At 40.4% G+C, this 13,563-nt stretch overlaps 1 protein-coding gene across 3 annotated transcripts in view; it reads right to left on the bottom strand.

The window, feature by feature from the left end:
* RNF130 (ring finger protein 130) overlaps positions 1-13,563 on the bottom strand; it is a 211,872-nt gene that overhangs the window by 6,733 nt on the left and 191,576 nt on the right. For 2 of the 3 annotated variants that reach the window (XM_075856193.1, XM_075856195.1), the window contains one exon: positions 8,716-8,905. The exons of the other annotated variant lie outside the window; for it this stretch is intronic. In XM_075856193.1, the coding sequence (XP_075712308.1) occupies positions 8,890-8,905 (16 nt within the window). In that variant the 3' untranslated portion in view covers positions 8,716-8,889. Of the gene's footprint in view, positions 1-8,715; positions 8,906-13,563 lie in introns of those variants that run through there. 3 annotated transcript variants of the gene reach the window in all.

Below are 13,563 nucleotides of genomic sequence, written 5' to 3'. Positions count from 1 at the left end.
CTGAACACAGAAAATGCTTCTGAATATGTTCTATTCCTAGATATGATGACTTTAAAAAAAAAATAGGCCCAAAGCCTGAGGAGACACTACTTCCACAGCCTAGTCCTTACTTAATCATAATGAAATATTACTCTTTAATATTGGAAGTATTGTTGATTTAGGTGGCAATGGTGTAGTTATACTTTGAAGGGCTTGTCTCGTAAGACAACTCCTTCTCATATATTCGGGACAACACACACACACACACACACACACACGGCAGGTGCACCCAAGTTTCGGGAATACAAGCTGCATTTTTAAAGTAACTTGTATCTACCTGACAAATTTTCTTAAGTGGTCGAAATAGAAAACCCAAAAATGATAGTCCAGCTTTATAATCTTTTGGTCTATCCTAACCGCACATTCTGGCTGTGATCCAGCAGTTCATATAGGCCCCCAGTCCAGGTTATTGGCATTGTTAATTCTACACATCAATGTATGCTACAGCCAGATGTCACATGATGGATAGGAATTATATTAAGAACCAGAGTTCTCCTTTAAATTATTTATAACCAATAAATACAGATCTGCCTGCTATTCCCTCTGCAACAACGTAAAAGCAATGTAAAATGTTTGTAATATAAAGCAAGCAGAAGAACAGGCCTAACACCCATCAAGGCAGGATATAGGATGTCAGGCTGTAATAAGTGGACCTTTCATCCCACTGGCGGTCTCCAGTTGCAATGAACAGGGATTAAGGGGATTGGGTTACTGTTCCATCAGCGCTTATTTGATCAGGAGCTTAATGCAGCTCTTTGGTCCGCCGTTCCGAAACATTCACGTGCAGATTGTTATATTGTACCATTAACTTCTCATTAAACAATCAGTTAATAAGTAGAACTTAAGAACCTTTTTCTAATACATCAAGCCCCGTGTCTAGGAATAGATATATTATTGGTTACCTACCGGACTGCTTTTTCTCCTATACTAATTCTAGTTACGTGCGCCTAAAAGGGGAAAAGCCATATGCGTCCCGGATACTTATAAATGTATAATTCTAAATGGCCTCTTCACCTTGGGAAACGGTCATAGGATGCTTTATACTTAGGAGATATTATCCATTGCCACTTAAAGCTTAACAGGAGTATACAGATGTAGCCATCTTTATCTTGACAACGCGTTAAATACACCGTGGCAAGAAACATGACTTTTTCAATGACTTTTGTTGTGTGATATCACCCTGCAGCAAGTTATCGGAGTCAAGATCAATTTGGCTACATCTGTATGCTGGATATTTCACCAAGCGAGGAGATCTCCCTGACTTAAAAATGAAGTCTATTGAAAAGTACTGACCATGTGCTGACACTTTGCAATTTACTGTAATGTTTTGGTCCTAGAGAGAAGATCTCAGCACGCGCGGTTATTCTTCCCGTCAAAACGACTGAACCACCAATGGAACCCAATATAGTCAATGAGGATTGTTGGGTGCCACTGGCGCCAGTCATGTGACGGATCTGGCACCGCTGTCATGGTTTCTGTTATAATGAAAACTATGATGGCATTGTGAACAGAGAATAGGAACAAGGCTAAGCTGCAATACTTGGACAAATCCTCCTACCGTTTGATTCTGCAGCTCCTATGCAGATCTATGTGTCTCTATGGATACAAACCACAAACAAGCCGTTAAATGACCATCTTATTATTGCATAGTTAATCCGATTTGTCATTTCGGAATCTGGGAAAGCGGTGAGACAAGTTCTGGTTGCGGTCATAGCCGATATAGGGGTTGTCAGTCCTCTTTTCAAGAAACAGATAAGAACAAGAGCTAAAATTAAGAGAGTTGACACCAGACCATACAGAACTGCACATTGCACAGGACCAACATACAGAATCAGTAACTGTATAGTGTAGGAACCATGGCAATGAACTATCATTTCTTATGCAAGACGTCAGCGTCCGGCAGTGCAGCCCGGTTCTCACGTCAGAGGGGTTGGGACGATGCCGTTATGTGTAGATGCTGCGCTGTAAAGCCTTTATTATATATTTATGGACGTTTTCTTGGAGTAAAAAAAATCAATGCACTTTATCTGCCTGCCAGGTAACCGTGCCAGGACTGCTCACTTCCGCAATAACCGTTATTACCTTACTTAGCATCGTAAGAAATTACAGCTTCTGCCCGAATAAAGACCTTGCAGCCATTTAATGTTTTTTGTTGTTTTTTTCCATCCAGAAGCCGTGCCTCCTGTTGTTTCTGGTATTGCAGCATTCAAGTGAACAGGGCAGAGCTGCAATACCAGACACAGCCCATGGTTAGGAGTGGACCCTTCCCTAATCTCAGACGACTACTTTAGGATGAATTACTATGTGTGATTTCAGCCTTAACCCTTTCCTGACATTCAATGTACATGTACGCCATAGTCGGGAGAGGGGAGAATATGGAGTATGGTCTCACGGCTGAGCCCGCTCCATATACAGATGACCCCCCCTCTCTAACAGCCGGAATCAGAGATAACGTCGATCAAACCCATTTAACTATTTAGATGCCATGGACGATAGTGAGTGCGGCATCTAAGCTGTTAAAAAGAGGGGGCCCTCGGTCACCCCATTAGACGCCCCGTGGCGCAATTGCGGGGTGCCGATGGTTGACATGGTAGAGCCGGGACTTAATACAGAATTATCGCAGTGACTTGTGCAAGCAATCTAACAATAACATGTTCAACTTCCCTAGTGGGACTAAAAAAAAAAATATTTCGTTAAAGTTTTTAGGAATATAGGGAGAAAAATATTAACCCCTTAAAGACCAGGACAATGTTTTTCATTTTCGTTTTTTTCCTCTCCGCCTTCCAAAAGTCCTAACTTTTATATTTCTTTGTCAACATAGCCGTATTAAGGCTTAGGAAGGGAGGTAGGATCCAGCGCTGAGTGGTATTAAAATGGAAAATTTTCCAAGTTTAATTAGTTAGATTAAAAGAAGAAAGTCCAGTAGTATTGGTCCTAGGCGTGTATGAAGTGGAGGGGTAATATCCTCTGGGACTGCCGCGTCCTTAAACAGCCAAGTTTAAGGACGCGGCAGTCGTCCGAAACGCGTAGACCCAGAGGATATTACCCCTCCACTTCATACACGCCTAGGACCAATACTACTGGACTTTCTTCTTTTAATCTAACTAATTAAACTTGGAAAATTTTCCATTTTAATACCACTCAGCGCTGGATCCTACCTCCCTTCCTTCCTCTTGTTGTTATCCGTGTGCCGACACGAGGATCCGGGCGCCAACTACGACACACTGGAGTGTGTCAGGTGAGCTGGAGGTTCTCTCCCCATGTTCCGTATTAAGGCTTGTTTGGTACTGGACAAGTTGTAGTTTTTCATAACACCATTTATTGTACCATATAATGTACTGGCAAGCGGGGAAAAAAATTATTTGTGGGGTGAAATGGGCAAAAAACAGCGATTACACAATTTTTTGGGAGGTTTTGTTTTTAAGGCGTCCATCAGGCGGTAAAACCTACATATTCACCTTATTCTACAGGTTGATACGATTACGGCGATACCAAATATATATGTTTTGTTTTATGTTTTACCACTTTTAAAAAAAACAAAAAACTTTTCTACAGAAAAAAAATGTTTTGTGTCGTTTAAGACGGCTTACATTTTGCAGGGTGAGCTGTAGTTTTCACCGATACCATTTTGGGGTACATGCGACTTTTTGATCACTTTTTATTCCTTTTTTTTGGACAGCTAAGGTGACCAAAAAACAGCAATTTGTATGTTTTCTATATTTTTTTATGTTGTTCACCGAGCGGGTTAAAGAATGCTATGTTGTGATAGTTTGGACTTTTACGGACGCAGCGATACCAGTTGTTAACTTTTATTTTTTTTAACATTGCTTTAGGGAAAAATGGGAAAAAGTTTTTTTTTTTTTAAACTTTTAACTTTTATTAGGCCCCCAGGCTGCCATAACAACCACCGTAAACGGCCGATCGTACCGCGTGGGGGCACGATGGTGTGTTTGAGGGGGCGCCCCCCTGATACTAACAATTTAAATGCTGCGGTCGCGATTGATCGCGGCATTTAAGGTATTAAACAGGTGGAATCAAAGTGATTTTTGATTCCACCTATTGCAGTGAGGTGTTGGCTGTGTAACACAGCTGTCACCCGCTGTGTATGGAGCAAGCTCAGCCCGTGAGCCTGCTCCATACTTCCCCTTAACGGGACATGTCGTTAAGGGGTTAAAAGTAAAAAGTAAATATATTTTCCCATATTTCTCGCAGAGTAATGTAAACAACTAAACATGATCGGTATTGCCGCATCCATAAAAGTCCAAGCTATTACACAATCATATCATTTAAACCACAGGGTGAAAAAAAAAACATACGCCAGAATTTCAGTATTTTGATCATCTTACCTCCTCCAAAAGAAAAGAATAAAAAGGTGTTCAAATAGTCATACAGTTAGGTCCAGAATTATTTTGACAGTCACAAGTTTCGGCATTTTAGCTGTTTACCAAAACATATTGAATATACAGTTATATAATCAATATGGGCTTAAAGTGCAGACTCTCAGTTTTAATTTGAGGGTATTCACATCCTAATTTGAGCAAAGGTTTAGGAATTACAGCTCTTTAATATGTAGCTGCCTCTTTTTCAAGGGACCAAAGATAATTAGACAATTATCTCAAAAGCTATTTAATGGGCTGCATGGGCTATTCCCTCGTTAATCCATAATCAATTAAGCAGGTAAAAGGTCTGGAGTTGATTCCAAGTGTGGCATTTGCATTTGGAAGCTGTTGCTGTGAACCCACAACATGAGGTCAAAGGAGCTCTCAAAGCAAGTGAAACAGACCATCGCTGGGCTGAAAAAAATGAAGAGATCCTTCAGAGAGAGCACAAATGTTAGGAGTGGCCAAATCAACAGTTTGGTCCATTCTTGTAAAAAAAAAATGTGCACTGGTGATCTCCTGAACTCCAAAAGGCTTGGACGTCCACGGAAGACAACAGTGGTGGATGATCGCAGAATCCTTTCCATGGTGAAGAAAAACCCCTTCACAACATCTACCCAAAAGAAGAACACTCTCCTGGAAGTAGGTGCATCCGTATCTAAGTCTACCATAAAGAGAAGACTTCATGAGAGCAAATACAGAGGGATCACCACAAAGTGCAAACCATTAATCAGCCTCAAAAATAGAAAGGCCAGATTAGACTTTCCCAAACAGACGCCCAGTTCTGGAACAGCATGAAACGAAGATCAACCTGTACCAGAATGATGGGAGGAAGGATGTATAGAGAACGCTTGGAACGGCTCATGATCCAAAGCACAGCACATCCTCTGTAAAACACGGTGGAGGCAGTGTGATGGCATGGTGGGGGCAGTGTGATGGCATGGTGGAGGCAGTGTGGTGGGGGCAGTGTGATGGCATGGTGGAGGCAGTGTGATGGCATGGGCATGCATGGCTGCCAAAGGCACTGGGTCACTAGTGTTTATTGATGATGTGACTGAAGACAGAAGCAGCCGGATGAATTCTGAAGTGGTCAGGGATTTACTTTCTGCTCATATTCAACCAAATGCAGCAAGGTTGATTGGACGTCGCTTCACAATACAGATGGACAATGACCCAAAACATGCTGCGAAAGCAACCCAGGAGTTTTTTAAGGCAAAGAAGTGGAATATTCTGCAATGGCGAAGTCAATCACCAGATCTCAACCCGATCGAGCTGCATTTAACTTGCTTAAGACAAAACTGAAGGCAGAAAGACCCGCAAACAAGGAACAACTGAAGACGCTGCAGTAAAGGCCGGGCAAAGCATCACAAAGGAGGAAACCCAGCGTCTGGTGATGTCCACGGGTTCCAGACTTCAGGCTGTCATTGCCTGCAAAGGATTCTCTACAAAGTATTAAAAAAACAAAACATTTTATTTATTGTAATGTTAATTTGTCCAATTACTTTTGAGCCCCTGAAATGAGGCGGCTGTGTAGAAAAATGGTTGCGATTCCTAAACGTTTAACAGGATATTTTTGTTCAACCCCTTGAATTAAACCAGAAAGTCTAGACTTCAATTGCATCTCGGTTGTTTCATTTCAAATCCAATGTGGTGGCAGCAGAGCCCAAATCATGAAGATTGTGTCACTGTCCAAATAATTCTGGACCTAACTGTATGTACCACAAAATGGTACCAATAAAAAGTACAACTGGTCCCGCAAATATAAAGTCCTCATATGGCTTTGTCAATAGAAAAATGTTGAAAAAGATGGCTTTTGAAAGGTGGCGGAGGTAAAACGAATATGAAAAAAGGAAAAATGGCTGCGGCGGGAAGGTGTTATCCCATGAATTATTTTCGTACCAAAAGTCCATAAATGCTGTTAATAGCTGTTTTAGAGTAATTTGCAGTGTTTCTAGCATAAAATATACCTCTCTCATAGTTTTTTGCTTCCCTGTGGTCCCCTTGGTGCTGCTGCTAATCTTTGCTGCTGGGGGCGGGCACTGAGCAGTCTTCTTCGCAGCAGCAGGAGCACTCTGTCCCTATAGGTAAATCCAGTTCTACAGAGAAGGTTGTCCATGTTTAGAAAACAGAGGCTGCTTTCTTCCAAAACAGCATAACACCTGCACATCTGCCCCACTTTCCATTCTCTTGAATGAAGCTGAGCTGCAATACCAGACGCAACCCATGGACAGATTTGGCACTGTTTTTGGAAGAATGCAGCCATGTTTTTCTAATCCTGGACAACTCAAAACTCCCCCATTAGGAATCCTAATTTTAGAATGACAAACCTTCAGTTACTGGAAATCTTCTGAACCTTATGTCCCTTCCCAAATTCATCTGCAACAATAATCACTTATCGGAGATCAGTCTATTCTTCTTGGCAAGGTGTCCCTATAAACCTGAATGCTGCAGATAGAACTGGCCCTGGTTCTGCTTTATTTAGAAGTGGCAGAACTTCCTGATGATTATATGATCAAATAAACACATTGCTTCCGAACATTAACCTTTGTTGAGAAAATCATCACTGTAGAAATCCTGTTTGTCACATGAGATTAGATTTCATTTAACGGTTATGTACACTTTAGAAGGCATTTTTTTTTTTTAAATAAATCAATGTTTTAATTGATTTTAAAACAACTTTTGCATTTTTAAAATAAAAATTCAAATGGTTTCGTTTTTGAGATACAGATTTATGTATCCTATATACAAAGGAGTTGTGTCAGTCAGGTCAGTAAGTCTCAAACTTAGATGTGATCGATAATAGCTGGATCCCAGCATTCACCAAAGCCGTCAGTCCAGCTGACCTGACAGATTCGGCTTTGACGGCAAGATACATTGTCCATGTATACAGGATACATAGAAGCTGTATCTCAAAAACGAAAAACTTTTTTTTTTTTTTTAATGCAAACCAATTGAAAAATTGTTAAAAATCAATAAAAACATTATTATTATTATTTACTTTTTTGTTTAACGTTATATTATCTGGGTTTCTTAAAGAAAACCTGATACCAGTACTTCTGGTGTCGAGATGATACCCATGCTGATGTCTACACGAGCTTGAAGGTCCAGCATTGGCACCTCAAGCTGCACCCTAAACTCACTCAACAGGTTGTGTAGCCCTATATTATATTTTTTGTAGGGAATATGAAAAACTCCCTACTAAACTATTGCTATACTTAATTCTCATTTTCACCATAGATACCCTTTAAGCACATTAACAGGATGTTCTGAATTATATTGTCAGTATACCCAAATAGTTCCAGTGAGGTGCAAAAGTAGTTATGATATTCACTAAAATTATAATAATGTTACAAACACTTTTTTTTTAGGGGCTCGTTTGGAACACAACAGATTTTAAATTGAATTTCCCACTAGATACATGTCGGACTACACATATATCAATAGGATGTACAATAAATTGGTCCAATTGATGGGGGTCCGACTGCAACCTAGGACTCCATTAGCAAATATTTATGACATATGCTATCTACACATCAAAAATGCATTTGGTGAAAAAGTGGTCACCTCTTCGTTACAAAGCCGATCCTGCTTTGGAAATATGACAAAGTACTGTAGTTCTATAGCTACTTAAAAGAAAAATCAAAGCACTCTGGTGTGCTCGGGGTGCTGGAGTAGGTTCCCAACCCGCTCTCCAAAAGTTCAATGCAATTTCTTTTACTTAGGGATACATAGGACAACCCGAACACAAGGTTAACAGTTTCAGTCATCAGACCATGAGATTTGTCCTTATTTCACAACATGGGGATAGTACGTATTAGCGCAAGAGATTAGTAACGAAACTTCCTTTTCAAAATATACAATATGCGTTTATTTTGAAGCAGAAGTACCACTATTATATTCTAGGAAAAGAGGAGAGAGGAAGAACACACAGGCACATAGGCTGGAAAATTGAAAAAAGGGAGGACAGGAGAGAGCATGCTTCCCACTGAGCTCTGAACTTGCAGCACCACAAGCAGGCATGCCAGAGAAAACAGGCAAAATGAAAGCAGCAATTCAGAAATGAGTCAACAGAATATTGCAGCGTCATCCTCTCGGAGTAGACAGTTAAAAGGGGTCTAAAAATAATTTCTTTATAACAAATGTGCACATACCCTTTAAAAATTATTTTAGGATTACCAAAGATGATAGCACACTTTAAATATAAAAAAAGCTATTTTGACTTATGCACTAATATGTGGTATATCCTCCATCATTACTTACTATGCCCCTTCAATATAAGTAAAATAAGACTCAAACCTTTATATTGTAATATAATTCTTTAATTATCAATTGCACGTTTAACGAAGATTTGGCACTAAAAAAAGCATGAAAAAAAAAAAGTATTTTTAAAAATTACATTTCATCTACAGTTTGTTAAATGATGTGTGAAAAAAACCAAAACACTTTCTTGTCCTCTTCAGAAATCGCCACTTCATGACCCTTCCACTCTGCAAAGTGAGCACAGAAAAAAGGCGTAAGAGACAATTCATGAAACAGTCAAGTATAAATGACACTGATATAGTTCAGATTTATAGAAATTGTTCATTAAAGTGAAAGGAATCATCCAAATAACAACTATGTCAAAAATTCTGCCGTACCTCCTGTAGCTACTAGGTGGCAGCACAAAGTCTAACCGTTTATCTGGAGTTACCCGCATATTAATTACACATGTGGTGCTGCTATTGTTAGAGTTTATTAACAGAGACAGTAAACCTGCTGTATATAGATGTGGATGATATATTTGCTATATTGGAAGGATGGGTGTAACAAGGCAGTTATCCAGGGAGAATGTTTAACAATTTTTTAATCAAAGTCAATTTAAAAGTTGCTTAACCCTTTCAGGAGCAGGGGTCATCGATGCCTCAATGACCAGGCCTAAATGTAAAGTTTTGGCATACATTCTTTTAAACGGTCATAACTTCTGAACTACTTTGGATAACTTAACCATTTTTTAGGGAGTTTTTTTCGCAACAAATCACACTTTCAAAAAATATATACTTTTACTACATACGCAACACATATTTTATATTACAACAAAACAATTGATCAAAAAAAGTGCCAGATTTTGTGTAATTTATTAAATTACACGAAATAGTTAATGTATGACTTAATTAACTAACAATTCATGATCACGCTAACTAACCTACTATTCCTGCCTGCCTATTCTAACACTAAGGGGCACAGGGAATACAAAGTATATACTTTCTATATACTTTGTAAATGTATATATGTGTGTGCGTGTGTGTGTGTGCGTGTGTGTGTATATATATATATATATACATACATACATACAAGCGCGCGCGCACGCACACACACACTTGTATATAATGTTTTTATTTACTTGCCCTCTGTCTTCTCTCGATCAGTCTCCTCTCTGAAACGCTTTGACAGAGTGAAGAAGGATGAGAGGAGAAGAAAAGTGGGAAAAGTTTGTTTGTAAACAAACTTTTCAGAGATCACCATGATTTTAACCCCTTAGTGACCAGCCCATTTTAGGCCCTAATGACCAAGCTATTTTATTCGTTTTTCTATAGTCGCATTCAAAGAGCTATAACTTTTTTATTTTTTCGTCTACATAGCTGTATGAGAACTTGTTTTTTGCGGGATTAGTTGTACTTTTTAATAGCACCATTTTTGGGTACATATAATTTTTTTATTAACTTTTATTAACTTATTTTGGGGGGATTATAAAAAAAACCTGAAATTCCGCCATTGTTCTATGCGTTTTTAAATTGACGCCGGTCACTGTGCGACGTAAATAACATGTTACGTTTATTCTATGGGTCGGTACGATTACGGCGATACCACATATGTAGAAGTTTTTTATGTTTTACGACTTTTGCACAATAAAAACACTTTTGAACTAAAATTATTTGTTTTTGCATCGTCGCTTTCCAAGAGCCGTAACTTTTTTATTTTTCCATCAATGTAGTGATTTTTTGGGCTTGATTTCTGCGGGACGAGACGTAGTTTTTATTGGTACTGTTTTGGGGTGCATGGGACTTATTGATTAATTTTTATTATTACTTTTTTGAGGGGCAATGGAAAAAAATTGTAATTTCGCCATAGTTTTTTGCGTTTTGTTTTTTACGGTGTTCACCTTGCGGTTTAAGTTACATATTAACTTTATTAATGGAGTCATTACGGTCGCGGCGATACCATATATGTGTACTTTTATTTATTTTTTACACTTTTACTAAATAAAACCACTTTTTATAGAAAAAAATGGATTTATTTTTTTACTGTAATTTTTATTATTAATCTTTATTTCACATTTATTACTTATTTTATTAGTCCCACTAGGGGACTTTACTGTGCGATCTTCAGATCGCTGCTATAATGCTCTGGTATACTTCGTAAATCTGACAGGCAATCTGTTAGGACGTGCCTCCGGCGCGTCCTAACAGGCATATCTCCAGGGCAGACCTGGGGGCTTTTATCAAGCCCCCGGCTGCCATGACACCCCATCGGAGACCCGCGATTGCATTAGACAGCAGAGCCCCGGCTCCAGCCTGCACGGGAGACCTGTGCAGGACTTAGACTAGGCTCACGTGAAAAGGCGTCAGCCTAGCCTAAGGCCCCTTAGTGACTCGGTTCGGCTGTCAGAGAACAGGTTACTGGGAAGCCGGGGACACTGACACCGCCGGCATCAGAGCGTTCTCCCCAGCGCTATGCCGGCAGAGGTCTGTAGATTCAAGCCCTGGCTGCACGGGGGATATGCGGATAGGACGTGAATCTATGGATTGTCGGCATGAAAAGGTTAAAATCACAAAACATTGATTTATTCGAAAAATAAATAAATTCTTTCAAAAAGGTGTACATAGCCTTTAAGTGGAGGTGGAGATTTTGTGTGGTGAACAATTGAATCCAGGCTTTTTATACTACTTCTGTCATAGGAACTTCTACAAAATGGCTGCCTCTAGCACGCTCAGTCATGCGCATAGAAGGCAATAGAAAAAATATGTTAAACCACTATCAGGCATATTTAACGTTAATGATACCTTTTAAAATGGCTTTACTGACAGCGAGGCTCTTATCTGTATGGACAGCTCATTTCATTACAGTGCGGGCACTCAGAAAGAGATCTTATTCAGTGCAATGTATTGATCCTTCACTATAATAGGTCTGATGGACTTGCTCTAGTTTATCATAAGTGCCGCAGGCCGGCAAGGATCATAACTCATAAGTGACAGACACTGAGGAAAATGAAGCCATGGAGCTGCCACAAGGGAGGGTGCATTAATATAGAAAACGTCCATGCATTCATTTGAATCCTCAATGAGAAGCTTCTTAGTGTCCTGGATATAGGAATGCCGTTGTGTAGTGGGCAGGTTTCATAAAAATGGATTTCAAGTAGTAGCCATATTTCCGGCCAGCATTTCTAGGAATGAGTAGAAGTAGCATATATAATGTGATGTAACCGGATTTATAACCCTATTTGCTCCATAAACTGTGTAACACCTGCTGCATATTCTGCTCTGGATACTGAGAACGACGGGCCTGTGACTGGTACATGCAAACAACTTAGAAAAGCTGATGTAACAAAATAAATTCAGGCGTGCGGTGATGCGTTCTTCGCCAGTTCCTAATCTAATGTTCACATGGGCAAATTTTAGGAGTCCATTAGAAATGTTAAAAATCTGGCTCAAAAACACCTGAATAAGTGACGTGGCGCTTCTTTTTATAAGGCATACTAGTCCTTCTCAGTGATTAGAATATCAAAAAGTTAATTTATTTCAGTAATTCAATTCAAAAAGTGAAACGCATATTATATAGATTCATTACACACAGAGTGATCTATTTCCAGCATTTTTTTCTTTTAATGTTGATGATTATGGTAACAGTTAATAAAAGCCCCAAATTTAGTGTCTCAGAAAATTAGAATATTATATAGGCCCGATTTTAAAAATGATTTTTAATACCGAAATGTTGGCCTACTGAAAAGTATGTACAGTATACGCCCTCAATACTTGGTCGGGGCTCCTTTTGCATAAATGACTGCATCAATGCGGCGTCGCATGGAGGTGATCAGCCTGTGGCACTGCTGAGGTGCTATGGAAGCCCAGGTTGCTTTGATAGTGGCTTTCAGCTCGTCTGCATTGTTGGGTCTGGTGTCACATCTTCCTCTTGACAATACCCTATAGATTCTCTATGGGGTTTAGGTCAGGCGAGTCAAGAGCAGTGATACTGTGGTTATTAAACCAGGTATTGGTACTTTTGGCAGTGTGGGCAGGTGCCAAGTCCTGCTGGAAAATGAAATCAGCATCTCCATAAAGCTTGTCAGCAGGGGGAGCATGAAGTGCTCGAAAACGTCCTGCTAGATGCTGCGCTGACTCTGGACTTGATAGAACACAGTTGTCACATTGGGTATGTGGACCCACTGGGACGTACCGCCTTCACGGTATGGCAGCTTGCCAACAGGACACAGGTCACAGTCTATAGTTCGTATAGTGTACCTGTGGTGGCTCGGACAGTAGTAAGACAGGCTCGGTTGGGACTAGGCAGTAGGCAGGCTCCAGGCGCGGTATACAGCATAGCACGACTTCAGCTCAACACGGCACTTGACCAGGATAGCACGGGATACAGGTTACAGGTAGCAGCAACGGGAAACACTGGGAAACACTAGGAGACCATTTGCTTAGACAAACTTAAGGTAAGACAACAGCGCTCAGGCAAGGCAGGAAGGGGCTGGGCCTCTCTTATAGTCCAGGGTGCTCATGGGCTCATTTTTACTTTAACTCAGGTGCACGCGCTGGCCATTTAAGAGCGGGCATGAGCATGCGTGCGCACCCTACAGGAGCCGGCCACGGTAAGCGGAAGTCAGCGCTGGCGTCTCCTGAGGAGGAGGCTGGGACCAGCGCTCGCAGATCCATGGCTGCGGCCGTCAGGAGGTGAGTGAGCCCGACGGCCCGCGGCCATGACAACAGTGGACCAACACCAGCAGATGAGATGGCCCACAAACCATCACGGACTGTGGAAACTTCACATTGGGTCACAAGCAACTTGGATTGATGCCTCTCCACTCTTCCTCCAGACTCTGGGACCTTCATTTCCCAATGAAATGCAAAATTTACTTTCATCTGAAAATAGGACTCTGGACCACTGA

This window comes from Rhinoderma darwinii, chromosome 3, assembly GCF_050947455.1.
Source record: "Rhinoderma darwinii isolate aRhiDar2 chromosome 3, aRhiDar2.hap1, whole genome shotgun sequence".
In the NCBI taxonomy this organism is placed as follows: Eukaryota; Metazoa; Chordata; class Amphibia; order Anura; family Rhinodermatidae; genus Rhinoderma; species Rhinoderma darwinii.
This window is presented reverse-complemented; position numbering and strand designations above follow the sequence as displayed.